The sequence below is a fragment of the Nicotiana tomentosiformis genome, chromosome 1, assembly GCF_000390325.3.
Source record: "Nicotiana tomentosiformis chromosome 1, ASM39032v3, whole genome shotgun sequence".
NCBI lineage: Eukaryota > Viridiplantae > Streptophyta > Magnoliopsida > Solanales > Solanaceae > Nicotiana > Nicotiana tomentosiformis.
The window spans coordinates 50,175,119-50,193,553 of record NC_090812.1 but is presented as its reverse complement, the minus strand read 5'-3'; the positions used below and the strand labels follow the sequence as shown (position 1 = coordinate 50,193,553).

Here is an 18,435-nt window from a genome sequence, read left to right as displayed (position 1 = left end):
AAGTGCTTTGTCTTCAAGGACAAAGTTATGGACTTGGCCCGTGAAAAGAAGATCGTGCTTGAAGATGAGAATGCAAGTGCAAACCAAGTCTCTATCACCTTTGGCTCATTTAGTCCGGATGAATTATATGGTTTTAAAGAAAGTAAAGATGGAGAATTACTGGATAACAATAAATTTGAAGTCGATCAACCTGTTGTCGATGAAGGTTGGACATTGGTGACTCATCGTAGGCGCCACAAAAGGAGCCCACAAAAAGAATCAATAGAACAACCAACAAGCAAAATGATGGTAAAAAGACGAAGAAAACAGAATCCAATTAGGCGTTTGGGGAAAGTAAAAGTGGAGGTGTACCACCCTCAAAAGCCACGACATCCAGTGACCTTGGAGGATTATTTTCCATGTTGGTTTCGCTTGAAGATTTCCCGTGATAGTATTGAGGCCTCTTGTTGCAATGCTGATAAAGGGGAAGAAACGAGTGATGACCTACCGTTGGCACCACCTCCAGAAAAGTTCATCGAGTCTATTCATTAAGAAGTTAACATGTGCGAGGAAAAAGTTACATTCACAAATGACGACCTTCTACTAGGTGACACTCTTCATAACCATCTGTTGTACCTGGTTGGCTATATGCGTGATGAAAGGGTAACTCGAATTTTGGTTGATGGAGGATCCTCAGTGAACATTTTGCCAATCCGCACTATGAAAGAACTTGGTATTCCCATGAACGAACTCTCGGAAAGTCGTGTGATCATCCAAGGATTCAACCAAGGGGGGAAAAGAGACATAGGTGCGCTCAGGTTGGGAATCACCATTGAAGATATGCAATTAAGTGCATGGCTGCATGTGATCGATGCAAAGACTTCATACAACGTCTTGCCCGAAAATCCTTGGATATATGAGTATAAAGTGGTTCCATCTACCTACCATCAAGTTTTGAAGTACTATGAGGGTGAAGTCGAGAAGAAGATAGTTGTTGATGATGATCCATTCACCGAGGTTGAGTCACACTTCACCGATTCGAAGTTCTACTTGAAGAACCGCATTGTGAAGGAGCTAAAAGCCGATGATGGCATGAAAAGCAATAATGACGAGCCCACAACTAAAAGAGCTGAGGTGAATGCTGGTAGAGCCAAAGCTGTTACTGAGGAGGTACAACCCAACGCGAATAAATCTCATAGAGGGGATATTGCGTCTTATGGAAAGAAAGTAAGTCCTGCACTCCAATACGTCCCTAAAAGAAATAAAGATGAAGGCGAATCATCTAATCTCCAAACTAACATGCTACAGGAGTTAACCCTTCCGGTAAAACGAATTGAGGCAGTAAAGTTGTCCTCAAAGCCACTTGCAGGGTTTGTAGCCCAAAATCTTTTGCAAAATGTGGCACTCCCTACAAAGCGAACAGATGAAGGTTTTGATCCTAATGCTTACAGGCTATTTGCAAAAGCTGGATACAATCCCAATGAGCCGTCAAAGCGAACAGATGAAGGTTTAGGATACAAGCAACCATCACTAGTGCGCATCTCCATAAGAAGGGCGAGCAGCAATTATATCACTGTAGAAGACGAATCTGTCGCTTCTAACAAGCCTTCTGTCTTTGATCGACTTGGAAAATAAACTCTCAGAACTTCTGTATTTGAGAGAATGGGGCCATTAAAGAAGGGGAATAAGTTCCAGAGAAATTATCGAAATATAAAAACACCCGCTTTGTCTAAAATTCAGAAGATCTCTAAAGATTTTCAAAGTTTGGTTCCTTCTAGAATAAAGCGACAAACAAAAGTCATGATTTCATATGATGAGGTACTGAAGGTGAAGCCATATACTATGGTCTACACTAAAGAATGTGATGAAGACGAAGAAAGTGTTGGTTCTTCGTATCATGTTACTGCATAAGGCGGGCATGGTGTTTTATCTCTAATGGAGGATGGCGAGAAATTCGACGATGTTTCACCGTGTTATCATATATCCTTAAACGATATGGACCCTCAAGAAGATGAAGATGCGAAAGATGCTCCCCCAGAACTTGAATAAGGGGTGAAGGCAACAATTGATGCCTTAAAAAAAGTTAACCTTGGCACTGATGAAGAACCAAGACCCACCTACCTAAGTGCTTTACTAGAAGTTGATGAAGAAAGCACTTATATTGAGTTACTCAAGGAGTTTAGGGATGTATTTGCTTGGAGTTACAAAGAAATGTCTGGCTTGGACACTAAAGTATAAGTTCATCACCTTGCGGACAAGAATGGCGCTCGTCTTATTAAGCAAGCTCAAAGGCGCTTTAGGCCGGACTTGGTTCCCCTGATTGAAACCAAAGTTAACAAACTCATTGAAGCTAGATTTATTCGGGAAGTTAAATACCCAACGTGGGTTTCAAGTATTGTCCCTGTAAGGGAGAAGAATGGCCAGATTTGAGTGTGTGTCGACTTCAGGGATCTCAACAATGTGTGTCCCAAAGATGAATTCCCGCTTCTTATTCCATAGCTGATGATCGATGCTACTACCAGGTATGAGGCAATGTCGTTTATGGATGGTTCGTCAGGCTATAACCAAATTCGCATGGCACCAAAAGATGAAGAGCTTACTGCATTCCGCACCCCCAAAGGTATTTATTGCTATAGGGTAATACCTTTTGGCTTGAAGAACGCTGGTGCTACTTATCAAAGGGATATGAAGAATAGTTTTAATGACCTTCTCCACAAAAATGTCGAATGCTATGTGGACGACTTGGTGGTAAAATCAAGAAATAAGGGAGACCACTTAAAATACTTAAGAATGGTGTTTGAGTTGCTCCGAAGGTACCAACTTAGGATGAATGCGTTGAAATGCCCTTTGGAGTTACTCCCAGAAAGTTCCTTGGTTTCATTGTCCGACATCGAGGGATTGAAATTGATCAACCCAAAGTAGATGCAATCTTGAAAATGACTGAGCCTCGGGATATTCACGAATTCAAAAGTCTGCAAGGAAAGTTAGCATACCTTAGGAGATTCATCTCAAACCTAGTTGGGAGGTGCCAACCATTCAGTCGCCTTATGAAGAAAGGTGTCCCTTTCAAATGGGACCAAGCGTGTAGCAATGCCTTTGAGAGCATTAAATCTTACTTGATGAAGCCTCCAGTTTTAGCAGCCCCTATACTTGTAAAGTCGTTGATACTATATATTTCAGCACAAGAAAGGCATGTTGGAGCGCTATTGGCCCAAGAAAATAGTGAGGGGAAAGAAAACTCTCTTTACTACTTGAGCAGGATGATGACACCAAACGAGCTGAATTATTCGCCAATTGAAAAGTTGTGTTTGGTGCTAGTCTTCTCAATTCAAAAGTTGAAGCACTACTTTCAAGCTCATGTTGTTCGTCTTGTTTCTAAAGCAAATCCCATCAAGTTCGTGATGCCAAAAACTGTTCTTAGTGATCGACTAGCGAGATGGTATCTCCAATTTCAACAATTCGAGATTTTATACATCCCTCAAAAGGCTATAAAAGGACAAGCATTGGCAGACTTCTTGGTAGATCACCTATACCTGATGATTGGGAGCTAACTAATGAACTGCCTGATGAGGACGCAATGCCAATTGAAGTTCAACCTCTATAGAAGATGTGGTGCTGCACATCACGGAGGAGCTAGTGCTGGTGTAGTATTTGTCACTTCTCAAGGTGAAGTTATGCCCTACTCTTTTACGTTAACGCAACTCTGCATTAACAACGTTACTGAGTATCAAGCACTAATACTTGGGCTTGAAATGGCTGTCAAAATGAAGCGGTTGCAATTTCAAGTCTTTGGCGACTCTCAGTTGGTGATCAACCAGCTTTTAGGTAGTTACGAGGTCAAGAACCCTGAACTACGCCCATATCATGATTATGCTAAAAATTTAATGGGATGGGTCGGTGACGTGACTATTCAACATGTGCCAAGAAAAGAAAACAAGAAGGTTGATGGTTTAGCTGCCCTAGCTTCATCACTAACCCTACATGATCAAGAGCAAGTTACTGCCTGCCAAAAATAGGTAGTACCGCTGCCAAATGTTGTTGAAGGTGAAGGAAATGAACTCAATCATCGTGTAGTTGTTTCTGAAGCTGAGAAAGAAGAATGGAGACAACCCATTATCGACTACTTAAGCTATGGGATACTTCCAGAAAATCCGAGGAGAAGGACTGAAATATGTCATCGTGCACCGCATTTCCTTTACTACGAAGATACTCTATACAGAAGGTCATTCGAGGGAGTACTCTTGCGATGCTTAGGGGAAGAAGAAGCACTTCAAGCTTTGCAAGAGGCACATTTTGGGTTAGTGGGTCACATCAGTCTGGACCAAAGCTCCACTTCCATATAAAAAGGATGGGATATTGTTGGCCAACGATGGTAAAAGATTGCTTGGACTACGCTCGAAGATGCAAGGCTTGTCAATTCCATGCGAATTTTATTCATCAACCTCCTGAAGTGTTGCACCCGACTGTGGCATCCTGACCGTTTGATGCTTGGGTATTGGATGTTGTTGGACCACTGCCAAAGTCCTCTGGTGGGCACCTATACATCTTGGCTGTAACTGACTACTTCTCAAAATGGGTTGAAGTTGTTGCTCTTAAGGAGGTAAAGAAGGAAAATGTTGCAAGTTGCATCCGAGTAAACATAATCTATCGCTTTGGAATTCCTCGTTACATAATAACGGATAATGGAAAGCCATTCGATAATAGGTTGATGAACAAGATTTGTGATCTCTTTGGCTTCAAGCAACGTAACTCTTCGATGTACAATGCTGCCACCAATGGTCTAGCTGAGGCATTCAACAAAACTCTATGCAACTTGTTAAATAAAGTCGTCTCCAAATCCAAACGAGAATGGAATGACCGTATGGAAGAAGCTCTTTGGGCATATAGGACGACTCACTGCTCGCCAACACAAGTGACTCCTTATTCACTCGTTTATGGAGTCGAAGTCGTGTTGCCACTCGAGCATCAAATATCTTCATTATGACTGGCTATTCAAGAAGGGATCACTGATGAAGAAAATGCTCTACTTCGATTAGCAGAGTTAGAGGCTCTTGATGAGAAGAGGTTGGAAGCTCAACAGAGTCTTGAATGTTATCAAGCTCGATTGTCTTGCACCTTCAATAAAAGAGTTTGCCCGAGATCCTTTCAAGTAGGAGATTAAGTCCTTGTCGTACGAAGACCCATAATTACTTCCCATAAACCTGTAGGGAAGTTCACTTCAAAATGGAATGGGCCATATGTCATACAAGAAGCTTATTCAAGTGGGGATTACAAGCTAGTTGATGCAGATGGCATGAGAATCATCCCTATCAATGGCAAGTTTTTGAAGAATTATTATCCTTGAAGTTGCAATGCTCCTTGACACATGAGCCTAAACTACATGTTTCTACACTCTTGGCCCGTATAAGTCTAAACTGTATACGGCCCACCACCAAAATCAAAAGTCCGCTAGGTTGAAAACCTCAAAAGAGGCGTCCTAAGCAAAAGTTAGGACATAAAAAAATAAAAAGAAAGTCCGCTAGGTTAAAAATCTCGAAAGAGGCGGCCTAGGCAAAAGTTAGGACATAAAAAAAAGTTCGCAAAGTTGAAAACCTCTAAAGAGGCAGCCTAGGCAAAAGTTAGGACATAAAAAAAAATAAAAACTATCCACCCATTCTAAACTACGGTATGACTTGATCCTCTTCACTGAGATACATAGGCAGCTTAGAGTTTCATTCTGAGTTCAGTCGCATAAGTTCAAAAGATACATAATCCCCCAATCATTGTCCGATTTAAGTACGATGGAATGTAATCTATTCAATTGGCACTTGAAAATCGAGCTACGATACCATTCTTCTGTTAAACTTAAGATCCCGTCTAATTTTGAAGGGGGCAAGCCGCTATGGTAAATTGGTATCTTCAATAAAATGATTAATATCTTTTAGGAGGCTACCAAGCATTATTGAAGTCCGGGAATTCATTATGCTTTCATGTTATCCAAACCTTCAAATATTTTTAGCGAGCCTTCACGACGTTTCAAATTCAGTGAAACTTAAACCCAAAATATATGATGAGAATGAAGCTCTTGAATTTTATTTTTTGGCAATTAAAAAGGTCTTTTCGATCTCGAGGCTACCACACCAAGATACAAAAATTTGGTGAAGTCGCGCTAATTTGGAACTGTTGGCATATTAGAAACCACAGTCGACTTCGAACTATCATCTGAAACTATCCTTAAGGTATTAAATTTTATATTTTGGATATGTTTTAGATTTTGAAGTCTAGTTTCCAATAGATCAAACAGTTCGTGATTTCGACATTCCTACATCAAGAGACAAAATATTTGGTGAAGTCGCCCAAATCTGAAATCGTCGTCGTGTCAGAATTTAGAATTAATTTCGAACTACCATCTGAAACATTAAATTTTTTATTTTGGATATTTTATATATTTGTAAGTTAAGTTTCCAAAAAATTAAACGGTTCGTGATTCTGACTTTTCTACACCAAGATATGATTTATTTTGTGAGACTGCGCAAATCTGAAATTTTCTACGTGGTGGAATCTAAAGTTGGTTTCAAAATATTATCTGGGTCGATTCTTAAGGTGTTTGATTCTAAGTTTTGGTATTTTTTAGATATTGAAGTCTAATATTTGAGAAATCAAACGGTTCGTTATTTGGGCTCTCCCATGACAAGATATGAAACTTTCGTTACAAGCGCGTAAAGCTGAAAATTATGCGACTAAGATAAATGTCGGGTAATGTAAAGCAAAAGTGACACAATCTTATTTAAGATGAACTAAATATCTACTTGGTCAATCTAACATAAATATAAAAGGGTAGATAATGCTAATATCCTAATCTAAACAAAACTTGTAGTTGATCAATTCTTGACAGCTAGTCTCCAGGTTCTTCTTCTTCTCCTCCAAGTTGGCCGAATCATCAACAGTCAGCAAATTTATGTTGTCATATGAAGAGACCTCAGTCTCGGCAGCTGAAACTTTTGCCTGAATCTCTTCAACCTCCTTTTGAGTTGCTTCTATAACACCTTCGAGGTTCTCCCTCTCTTTTTGTAATGTCTGCAACTTCTTCACAACTCTCTTCAGTTTCTTTTCACTAGAGGAAACTTTCTTTACTTTCTCACTTGCTTCAAGTTTGAACGATTCAAGACACTCCTTAGCTTTAGAAATCAGCTCCAACTTCTCATCTTGACTCGTCTTATCGGCCAAATTAGATCTCTCTTGGTCATATGAAGCAGCAAGCTCGAAAAGAGAATCCAGTAGACACTCTAATGGAGAAAGATCTAAAATATTCTCCTTTTTCATATCCTCAAAAATCTCAGTGATTTGCTCCCTATAAGATAAGAGCAGTTCTACACGAGTTTTGGAGAGTCTCTTGCAAATATCCTCCAAAAGTCCCAAGACGAATTCCTTTTTGCGATTAAGACCTCTTTCTTTCAAAAATAGACACTGTTGCATTTATCATTGGTGGAACGCGAGTTATCCCATTTGGAGTTTGTCTTTTTAGGGCTTTGTCATGAGGGAGAGGTGATGCCTTTGAAGACGTCTTCACTTTAGATGTAGGCCCTCCAATATATTCATTACTCACTTGCGGCTTGTCATGTGGGGATACCACCGGATGCCCAATGGCATTTAACTGCATAAGGAAATGGCAAAGAAAGTGGATAATTATTTTTTAGTAAAGCTATTCGTTCGATTAAAAGAAAAATGAAGGGCAAGGTGATTGTATTTTTACCTCCTTGTTACAAGCTTTATGCGTTCTTGAGGGACTATCAACACTTGGAACCTCTAAGATCTCTACTGGGTTAGGCCATTTCCTTTTCTAGTCTTGATCTTCATTGGTACTCTGGCTTGTATCTTGAGGAACTTGTATGCTAAATGGAAGAACTGGAAAGTGCTTCTCTATATCTGTTGAAGTGCACACCATCTCTTTCAAAGCTGCCTTTAAGGATTTAAGCTTCCTTTTCTTATGTTGTGTAACTACTTTTGGGATTGGAGTAGGTGGTTCTTTGACTTTTGAGAGCGTCTTTCCAACACCTTGATTTTCACCTCCTAAACGAGTAGTAGATTTTAGCCCAACATTGTCTACCAGAGCTTGAAAACTATTCTCAAGAAACTTCCCATGCACTTTATCCCACCAAGACATATTGGTGGAGAAAGGCTTCTCCACAGGATCTCCCGTTGGGGGAAAAGCCCCACATGACATAGATCGATACAGTGTGCAAATCCTCCAAAATTTGAATCCTTCATCTAGAGAGGCGCTACGGATATCATTCTCCAACAAATCGGGGACGTTCTGGTAAAACCCAAATTGATGACCAAACCGATGCGGGCTATATGGCTCGATGATGAATGAGTTATCATACCTCAAAGGGAGGTAATTAAAACGTAAGCTCATGAAGTAATTTGACTCCAACTCTTGAGGGGCATCGTTGTCCACATAATAATAATGTGATGACCCAAAGTGTCATCTTTAAATTTAATAATTAATTATGTATTCTAAGACCTTAAAAAACACTATTTATCAATCCTCAACTTGTGTGCGCAGTCCATAAAATTTTTCGGAAAGTTTTTATGTGAAAAATGGATTAAAATATGAAATAGAGCTTTAAAACTCAACTGAGTTGACTTTGGTCTATATTTTGAGAAAACGGACTCGGATCAGTATTTTTGACAGTTCCGATAGGTCCGTATCGTGATTTGGGACTTGGGCATATGCCCGAAATCGAATTCTGAGGTCCCTAGCCCGAGATATGGAATTTTGATAAAAAATTAAAAGTTTGAAAGCTTAATGATTTTTAAGAATTTACTAATATTGGATTTATTGATATTGGGTCCTTATTTTGGTTTCGAAGTCCGGTATAGGTCTACTATAATATTTATGACTTGTCTACCGAATTTGGTGAGAAATAGAGTTGATTTGACGTGATTCGGACGTCCGATTGTGAAAACATAAGTTTTAAAGTTTTCTAGAAAATTTCCTTTGATTTGGTGTCTGATTCGTAGTTCTAAATGTTAATTTGGCGATTTGAATGCGCGAGCAAGTTCGTATGATGTTTTAGGACTTGGGTGCATGTTTGGTTTGGAGCCCCGAGGGCTCGGATGAATTTCGGATCGGCTACAGGATGATTTCGGACTTAGAAAAATCTGGTTTTCTGCATAATTCAGGCTTCTAGTGTGTTCTTCTTCGCGTTCGCAAAGGTACTCTCACAAACGCGAAGAGTAAATTGGACTGGCACGTTTTGTGCTTTGCGTTCGCGACAGAGGGAACGCGTTCGCGAAGGGTTGAGGTGCAAAGCTTCGCGTTCGCGATTGAAGCCTCGCGTTCGCGAAGGGTAAATAATCGGAGAGAAATTTGCCTTCGCGTTCGCGAAGGGCAGCTCGCGTTCGCTAAGGCCAAGCCAGGCAAGCTTTGCGTTCGCGAGGTAGCCCTCGCATTCGCGAAGGGTAAAATTGGAAAGCATAAAATTGTGCTTCGCGAACGCGAGGAACTGACCGCGTTCACGAAGGGTAAAAATCGAAAAAACAGAACTTAAGTCCTGGAAAAATGGGATCCGTCCCATTTTCAACCATTCTCCATTTTTGAGCTCGGGTAAGGCAATTTTTGGGCGATTTTTACGGGAAAACATTGGGGTAAGTGTTCCTTATCCTATATTGATTATATTTCATGATTTCAAACTCATTTATATCATGAATCCGTGAAATTTTGGGAGAAAAATCAGATTTTTATAAAATCTTCCAAAAACGAAAATTTAAGATTTGAAGGTCCATTTGACATTGGTATTTGATAACATTTGTATGGTTGGACTCGTCTCGGAATGGGTGTTCGGATTTCGTAAGTTTTCCCGAGATTTGAGGCGTGGGCCCCATTGTCAATTTATAAAGTGAATTTCAAATTTTATCCGAAAAATTAGTAAAGTCATATGGAATTAATTCCTACGATTTGTATTGAGTATATCGAATTATTTGTGAATAGATTTGAAGCTTTTGGAGAAAAATTTAAAAAGAAAAGTTGTGGTCGAGTAATTGATTGAAATTGCAAAGCGAGGTAAGTGTCGTGGTTAACCTTGACTTGGGGGAATAGAACCTTTAAATTATTTGTTATGCGAAATGTATGTGTGACGTATAAGAGAGGTGACGAGTGTCTATACGTCGTCAAATTAATTGTTTGCATAATTATTTGAAAATCCTAAATTGTTATAATAATGGTTTCTCTCCTATTCTTTATCAAATATTAATTCTTGAATTTCTGCAATAATTGCTACATGCTTATTTGATTTATGTGCATTAATTGCTACTTGACATTTAGCATATTAGATATTAAACTGCCTATTTTCTCCCTGATTTCCATAATAAATTCCTATTTGTCATTGTTTATTTCATAATTAAATCATAATTATTGTATGCTTGTTGTCTTATAATTTTATATTAATTGTTGCATTTATTGGGATAATTTCTTCTATAAGAATTGGTAAATGAATATATTGGAGGAGCGGATTGCACGCCGCAATAGAATTGATTGAAATGAATATATTGGGGGATCGGGTTACACGCCGCAACATACTTATTAAAAATCCATATTGGGGGATCGGGTTGCACGCCGCAACAGGCTTGTTTAAAAGTTCATATTAGGGGATCGGGTTGCACGCCGCAACAGACTTATTAAAAGTCTATATGTACTTGATTAAAATAAATATATGGGAGGATTGAAAATGAATATGTTATGGGAGCGGGTTGTACGCTGCAACGGAAATTGATTGAAATAAAAATTGGTTATGACTGTTGAGTTGGCTCCAACTATTAGAAATGAGTTACCTGATTTAATTCTATTATTGTGGTTATTACTATTATTGCGTACAGGTTAATGTAAGTGACCTGCCTTAACCTCATCACTACTTCGTCGAGGTTAGGCTCGGCACTTACCAGTACATGGGTTCGGGTATACTGATACTACACTCTGCACTTCTTGTGTAGATTTTGGAGTTGGTCCCAGCGGCGTACTATAGACTTGCTCGGATTTCAGCTACCAGAGGGGACTTGAGGTATAACTGCACATCGTTCGTTGTTTTGAAGTCCCCGTCTACTTTATTTTAGCTGTGTATTTGTTTTCAGACAGTTTTATTTTATTTAGACGTTTATTTGTATTATTCTAGAAGCTCGTGCACTTGTGACTCCAATTCTGGGATGATATTTAGACATCGCTACTTTTATGGAATATTTTCTACATTTCAAACTTTACTTCCGCATTTGTTCCTTTGTTATTAATTAATTTAAAATTATTTAAAAATGACTAATATTATTCTAATGTTGGCTTGCCTAGCAAGTGAAATATTATGCGACATCACAGTCCCGAAGGTGGGAATTTCGGGTCGTGACAAATAAGGACGAGAATTGGTTAACATTGTTGGTGTCCAAACTATATCCTCCCCATTGTGGATGCATTTTCTTGCAGCCTTCTGGTCAAAGTACCTCGCAGCTCCCTCTCCAGAGCATGCCACCATCAAAGGGACAGACGGACCCTTAGCAAGTGGATAATGGGTTTTGAAATAATGTGCAAGCCAACCGTAAACATAATGGATGGGAAAACAAATTCTGACCTGATCAAGTTGGGAAGAACACAAAATCTTATTCAAACCATGATAAATACTCGCCAAAACTGGGACCGCAAGGCTAATCTTTTGCCCGCTTGCCATCATGCTTGCCATCTTAAAAGTCTCAGGACGAATGAAGTTTTTTGCCTTGGGAAACACAAAAGCACATAGCCAAATTGATAAGAATGTTGCTATATATGTTTCATCTTTCTTGTCAGACCTCACTCTAAGCTTGGAGAATATAGCTTCTTGATCTCTCGACCACCTAGTTGTCTCAAGAATAACTCCGTTAGGATTATGTGTCGACTTTAGGAGCATGGATTTCTTTTCCTTTCGCAGTGGGGCAGGTTTATATATTAAAGCTTTTTTATACCAAAACTTTGTCCACTTGCTCAAGGAGACCTTTTGGTTAACACACGTACCTTCCTTAAGGTGATGGAAGGCATCAAATAAATACTCGCAAGATCGAGGAATAAATCTCATCTGTCTTTCGTCCAAACCGATGAGTTCTCTTGTCTCAGGTACCATCTCTTCGTAAGGAGAACCTACAATGGGCAGACCTCCAAGGATATGTAAGTCCCAACGAGAGATAGATAGTTCCCCGACTGATGTAAGAAGCGTGTTCGTCTTGGGGCACCAAGCCTCACAAAATGCTTGCAAAATATTCTGAATAAAGAAAAAGGCAGGGTCGGAGCAGACGTCAGTAAGTGAAAGAAAAAGGAAGCTTTTACAGCTATATAAAATGAAAAGTAATCACCTTTAAGAATATTAAATAATATTGTAGAATAAGAGGGAAAGTACAAGTAGAAAGAAAGATTTTTTCTCTTTTAGCGAGGAAGAGAAAGAAGAAGCAGATGCTAACTCAACCGAATAAGGAGAGGTTTTAGGCGGAAGAAAACAGCTCGGCTAACAAGGGTTGCAGTTGAACTATATACAAACAGCTCTAGCTGGAAAGGGGGATAAGCTCGACAAAGACTTCGAAGGAAAGGAGGTAACCAGCTACTAGACCGAAAGGAAGGGGGTTTACCAACTGATCAATAAGTAGTTGAGGGGGGAACTGGTCCTACTACTGAGCCAGGATCAAACTCTTCCTTTCCGGTTACATTGGCTTGGCCTTTTGGACAAGCAGATAGCACATGACCAAAAGTTTTTACACCCATGAGCTAAGGCACCACCCTTCTTTCCGACCCGGATTGGAAGAATTTTCCACATACTGAGGTTTTGGGTCTTCATGAGTAGTTCTTGTCGACGATCCCTTGAAAAAAGTCCTTTGTTGAGCCGGCTTTCGCCCCTGACAAAGGACTTTCCCTGGGTTGGGACTCTTTGGACAGGACTAGTTGCTTCGATTCCACTCATGTCAGCTCATAACTTCGCTCCTCGATCGCTTTATCTTTCTAGTGATCTAGTGATGCGGGAAGGGAATGATAATTAGACTCCTATAGCAGTTCGGGAGCATCGGCATCTATTTGGTAGAATATAACGACCTGATCTCTTTGCTTTCGATGGCTGCTCGGGGCTGAAACATAGTGGAAATGCGAATATGATCGATCCCGGCTCATAAGAAGTACGGAGGTTCTTGTAAGTTGGGTCAGCGGTTCTAGTGACTCAAGGAATAGGGAATTTTGGCACTGTTGAAATGATTGGTGGAAATGCCCTTGAGACGAGAACCCCGTTGAAATGGAAAGTCCTTGGTCTACATACATTAGTAGTAGGTTACGCTCCTATTATTGAAAAGGAGTTATCCTCCTCAAAATCCTTCCCCCCTTGGTCGAGTTGGCTTAAGCCTGAATCCATCCTTACGGAAGAAGGGCGGGATATCGGCTACGAGAGAGAATCCTTGTTGTTCACCTCCGCCTCCCGATGCTGCTGACCCCTACCGGGACCTTTTTCCTTTATTCGCTACAAGACTGGTCCAAAATTCTAGTTCGTTGCACTCACCCTTCATTTCTGTTAATCATTCATGACCCCTAAAAAACCATATCTAATGATAATAGAGCTCAAGCAACTTACCTCAGTGAATAACCTTGAATCCCCTTCAAAGAACCCCTCAAAAGTTGCAAAGTCCAAGTTAAAAATGGTCAAAATGAGAAAAAATCATGATATCAAAAGGGTTTTGAAAACAAAGGAATATCCCAAGCAAGCTAGTGGAGAACAAAAGAGAACTATCAGAAGGCTTGCCAGCAGTTTATTTTTGAGTTGAGAGGTCTTGTACAAAAGAACTCCAGATTTGAATCTTTTGAGGTGTATAGACGCTCGAGAAGCTGAAAAGATCATGAACGAGGTGCATTCTGGAGTATGTGGGCCTCACACGAATGGATATGTCCTTGCAAATAAAATTCTCCGAGTAGGTTATTACTGGATGACCATGGAAAATGATTTTTTCATTTTCGTCCGAAAGTGCCATCAATGCCAGATACACGGTGACCTGATTCATGCACCGCCTTCAGAGTTACATCTTATGTCAGCACCTTGGCCATTCGTTGCTTGGGCATGGATGTTATTGGGCCAATCGAGCCGAAAGCTTCAAATGGACACAGATTCATCCTGGTTGCCATTGATTATTTCACAAAGTGGGTCGAAGCGGTCACTTTCAAAGCCGTCACTAAGAAAGAAGTGGTAGACTTCGTGCATTCCAACATTATTTGTCGTTTTGGTATTCCTAAAACTATCATTACAGACAATGCTACAAATCTGAACAGTCACTTGATGAGGGAGGTATACGAACAGTTTAAAATTATGCATCGCAATTCTATCCCTTATCGGCCCAAAGCTAATTGCGATGTTAAAGCTGCGAACAAGAACATCAAGAAGATTCTCAGGAATATGATTCAGAGCTTCAGACAATGGCATGAAAAACTGCCTTTTGCGTTATTGGGATATCACACAACTGTGCGAACATCAGTTGGCTACTCCTTACTTATTGGTCTATGGCACTGAAGTTGTAATACCCACAGAAGTTGAGATTCCCTCTCTACGGATCATTGTTGAAGCCGAGATCGAGGACGATGAATGGGTCAAAACCCGGTTGGAACAGTTGACAGAGGCAAGGAGTACTGCTGGACTATCCCACTAGCGATCCTACTTCAATAACCTTCTCGTAATACATAAAAAAAAGTATCCCGATCCTGTAGGAGTGACAGTCGTAGTGGAGATCGATTAAGATCTTTATTCTTAAAAGAAAGGGCAAGCACCAAAACGCAGGAATGATCAAAGAGAGGCCTCAGCTGACGCTAATAAAGCCAAAGAGCAAGAAGGAGGTGATGATGTGATTCCTTATGTACCTGTGTCTGTGTCGCTTGACAAGTATACCTATTAATCAGTTGACCTATCTCTATTTGTGTTTTCTTCTAGGTCGGCTGACTCTGGTCTTCTTTGAGTTTATGATATTCCCCGCTCGTCCGAGCTTTTGTAGGCTAAAGCAAATGCTTAGATGAGAAGAAGTCAGAGCAAAAGTCAAAACAAGAAGGACAAAAAAGTCTCTTCCACTCCTCTAGAGGTTGAGGATGAGGAAGTGATAGGGACGACGATGCTCGTGCAAGATAAGATAACGACTGGCTGACTTACCGAATAGACGGACACTTTGATCTTGATCGTGCAATCTAAGTCGCAATGAAGGACTGTCGTCAATGTAGCTGGAGCAGCTAGATCCCACAGCAACGATCTTCAAACTGATAAACCAACCTTTCACTTCTCATATGGGGAATCATCCACATGAGGACCAGAAGACGGCATTCTAAGGCTATATAGAGCCTTTATGCAAGAAATGAGCTATCTTACTTAGCATACCTCACCAAAGCTCTTCAAATCAATCTCCTCGGTACTTGAACTTGATTCTTTAAAGCCGGAAACTCCATTCAATTGGCCGAGCATAAGCTCTCCCCTTGCTTTGCTCATTTTCTCTTGATGCGCTTACCTTGCTCATTTAGGTTTTCAAGAAGTAGACATAGGCAGGGAAATTCCTAGCTAGGTTCTTCGTCTCAGTGCTCTCTCTGCGGCCAGCTCGTCAAAGTAGCAAACCCTGGCTTTCTACCCTGAACATTAGGTATCTTCTTCTGGCCCCTTGGGGGCAAGTGAGAGCACTAGATCGAATACACAGGATTGTCCATGTTTTTTACCTTAGCTCTACTTAGACTACTTCTCGATTTTTCCTTTTTACGATTGTTTGCTTCCAAAGGCTTATGCGGGACAATAGTTCCATTCATCATCATAAAAGAGGAACGAAGATTCCCGATTGGGTTCTTGGATTGGGAGGCCTTGCCGCATGCTTCGTTTCCATTATCGCAGTTATTGTCATAATTTTTTCCTTCACCATCAGAAAGATGGACAAATACGAGGGAAGAGGAAATGGAGGCCAAACATATAGTAAGGTACCAAAACGGTTGTCACTTGCGGCACAAGAATTTGGTTCAGCTTCAAGAGTGGTGTTGTGAGGGACAAGGGTAGCAATCCTTTATATCCGGAAAAGACTCGTATGCCCACAGATCAACGAACCGGAGGGAGCAAAGCACCACAGCGGATATGGAATTATATTTCCACTTTCAGTTTCACCTCGCAACTCGGGATACGTGAAAGGAGAGCCAGGGAAGGGGCAAGGGGTTCACCCACTTTCATGAGTTTCATAGGTTCAAGAGACCCCACTATAGAAGTGTCTAGCCGTTTGCCGAAGGAAGGGATTCTTTATCAAAGTCTCCGAAAGGCGCACTTAACCTCATTCAATGATGGGGTTGGGGCAATTGACCGATCCTAAGCTAAATCTAGCTCTGATGGTATGTCCATGGGTCCCTTCCTCTCAACGTCTTAAAGAACACTCTAATGGCAAGTCGAGTTAATTCTAATATAGGGATAGAAAAGGAATTGGCAAGGGCAAGGTCCGATCGGAAATAGGATAAATAATGGAAAAAGTCCCTCTCCGATAATAGGACTTGAAGGCTTTAGCTATGCGAGCCTGCCACTACGCTCCTTTGTTACAGAATTAATGGTCAGAAACTTGCCTTACTTAATCTCTTTCGAGATAAAGGTTATTACAGAGGTGAAGGCACCCATCTCACATAAAATAGTTAGAAAGCTCGCGCTCCATTAAGTGTATAGATTGAGATCCAGTAGAAGTGGGAGTGCCGCAAGGCTCTTGAGTTAAATGATGCTCAGGATTGAGGAAGTGGTCTTATTAGCAAGGCTCTTGAGTTAAATGATGCTGGGGATATGAGATCCATAGATCTGGATAGAGTCTCGCTCATAGAGGAAAAGTACGCGCGCTAGCGCACTACGGCTTATGTAGTTGATCGGATCAGATAGCCCTTCCTTCGGGAAAGAAACCGAACCCGGCACATCCAATTCTATTCCAATCAACAACTTGGAGGTATGGCTGAGTGGCTTAAGGCATTGGTTTGCTAAATCAACATACAAGATGATTGTATCATGGGTTCGAATCCCATTTCCTCCGGTACGGAAATGAAAGGGGCGGGCGAAAATACGTGAGAGAAAGAACCTCTTGGTGGAGTCCAGTCCCTCGGAGGACAGAATAGCACTTCTTAGTGACTAGGAGCGGAGAGCCTGTTGCACCTTGTTTTTCTTTGACCGGCCTATCATCTCTCTATAAGCAAGCTCCCTCCGGCCATCCAGTCCCTGGACGGCTCTCGATTCTTAAGCATGTTGGGGGATTAGGCGGCAGTTGAAAGAGCTGCTCGAAAGCTTGACGAACAAGCGAAAAAAGTCTATCTATTCTATTTTCTTAGTTTAGTAAGGGGATTTTCCCTTACTAGTCAAGTGGTAAGGTAGGGCGTTATTCGATGAAGAAAACAGACTTTAGGAAAGTGGTTCAGGTAGCTCAGCTGGTTAGAGCAAAGGACTGAAAATCCTTGTGTCAGTGGTTCGAATCCACTTCTAAGCAGGCGAAAGGTCCAAACCGTAGCCGGGAGCGAGCCGGATTTAGAAATGAAAGTGAAAGAGTAAGCAATAAAATGTGAGCGCTCCTGCACTATACGGACGGCTTTTTGGCGGTAGGGTTGGGGTGGCTTGCTTGAGGCAGATTCAAAAAAAGCGGTTGATTACTCGGATTGGTTCTCGCATCCCTGTGCCCAAAAGGATGGGCGAGTTCGGTTTGAGTGTTCATCGATCGGGTGGATCTATATGCTTCGGGGTGGTGAGACGAGGTGTAGCGCAGTCTGGTCAGCGCATCTGTTTTGGGTACAGAGGGCCATAGGTTCGAATCCTGTCACCTTGATGTGGTAGCCTTCTCCGTGGTCGGACAGTAAGGCAAACAGCGCAAAGCATAAAGTAAAGACATGATGCCTCGACTAAGTAAAGTGTTTTTGCCCCTTATCGGTAGTTCCGTAGCAGGTTGTTTCGTACGTTTTCTAGGATCAGATAGAAGCACCACCCCAGAATTTATCCTTCTTTTCTTCTTACTTTTACTAAGTCTGACTCTAGTTTCTCGTTCAACAAAAAGAAAAAGGAGTGTGATTCTTTTATTCCTAATATTTTTCATCTCTTTCTTTTTCTATTTTCTCCGGATCTACTTACTTTCTCGCTTAGATGTTCTTTTGGCTGATCTTTTCTCTTTTGTTTTGGTTTTGAGTGTGGGGGGAGGGCAAGGACTTCCTCTTCCGGGCCCTTCAAACTCCTCATCGGAAGATTTATTCGGGCTCCAGGTCCTGTCGGAGCCTTGGCCCCCGACTCACAATATAGCCTTGGAGTCATCGATGATAAATAGGATATTGGCAATGGAAAATACCAATAGCCTTTTTTTGATGGATAAGGATAGGAGAGTCTATTGGGCAGAAATAAAACATTCACTCAACAATTGTTCCTCGCAAAAGGAATATAACCAATTGATCGAGTTCGAGAATAGGGATCTTCGGATCCGTGAGAA

The 18,435-nt window shown here is 41.0% G+C and overlaps 1 protein-coding gene and 2 non-coding genes across 3 annotated transcripts; 2 read left to right on the top strand and 1 right to left on the bottom strand.

The window, feature by feature from the left end:
* Positions 1–6,813: 6,813 nt before the first annotated feature.
* LOC138906443 (uncharacterized) lies at positions 6,814–8,182 on the bottom strand. Its single transcript, XM_070195252.1, has 3 exons — positions 7,844–8,182; positions 7,404–7,612; positions 6,814–7,309 (listed from the first exon to the last, which is right to left on the bottom strand). Exons 1-3 carry the CDS (start codon positions 8,180–8,182, stop codon positions 6,814–6,816), a joined length of 1,044 nt encoding a protein of 347 aa, XP_070051353.1.
* A 9,198-nt stretch (positions 8,183–17,380) lies between these two features.
* TRNAF-GAA (transfer RNA phenylalanine (anticodon GAA)) lies at positions 17,381–17,454 on the top strand. Its single transcript has one exon. It is a non-coding gene; the product is annotated as a tRNA-Phe (tRNA).
* A 258-nt stretch (positions 17,455–17,712) lies between these two features.
* Positions 17,713–17,787, top strand: TRNAP-UGG (transfer RNA proline (anticodon UGG)). Its single transcript has one exon. It is a non-coding gene; the product is annotated as a tRNA-Pro (tRNA).
* Positions 17,788–18,435: the final 648 nt, after the last annotated feature.

Bases quoted from the DNA above. Each gene is read 5' to 3' on its own strand.
- LOC138906443 (XM_070195252.1), bottom strand. From the start codon at position 8,182: ATGTCATGTGGGGCTTTTCCCCCAACGGGAGATCCTGTGGAGAAGCCT. The intron at 7,613-7,843 runs GTTCCTCAAGAT...TTCCTTATGCAG, and splicing joins TTCTTCCATTTAGCATACAA to TTAAATGCCATTGGGCATCC. The intron at 7,310-7,403 runs GTCTTAATCGCA...CTTATCTTATAG, and splicing joins TCTATTTTTGAAAGAAAGAG to GGAGCAAATCACTGAGATTT.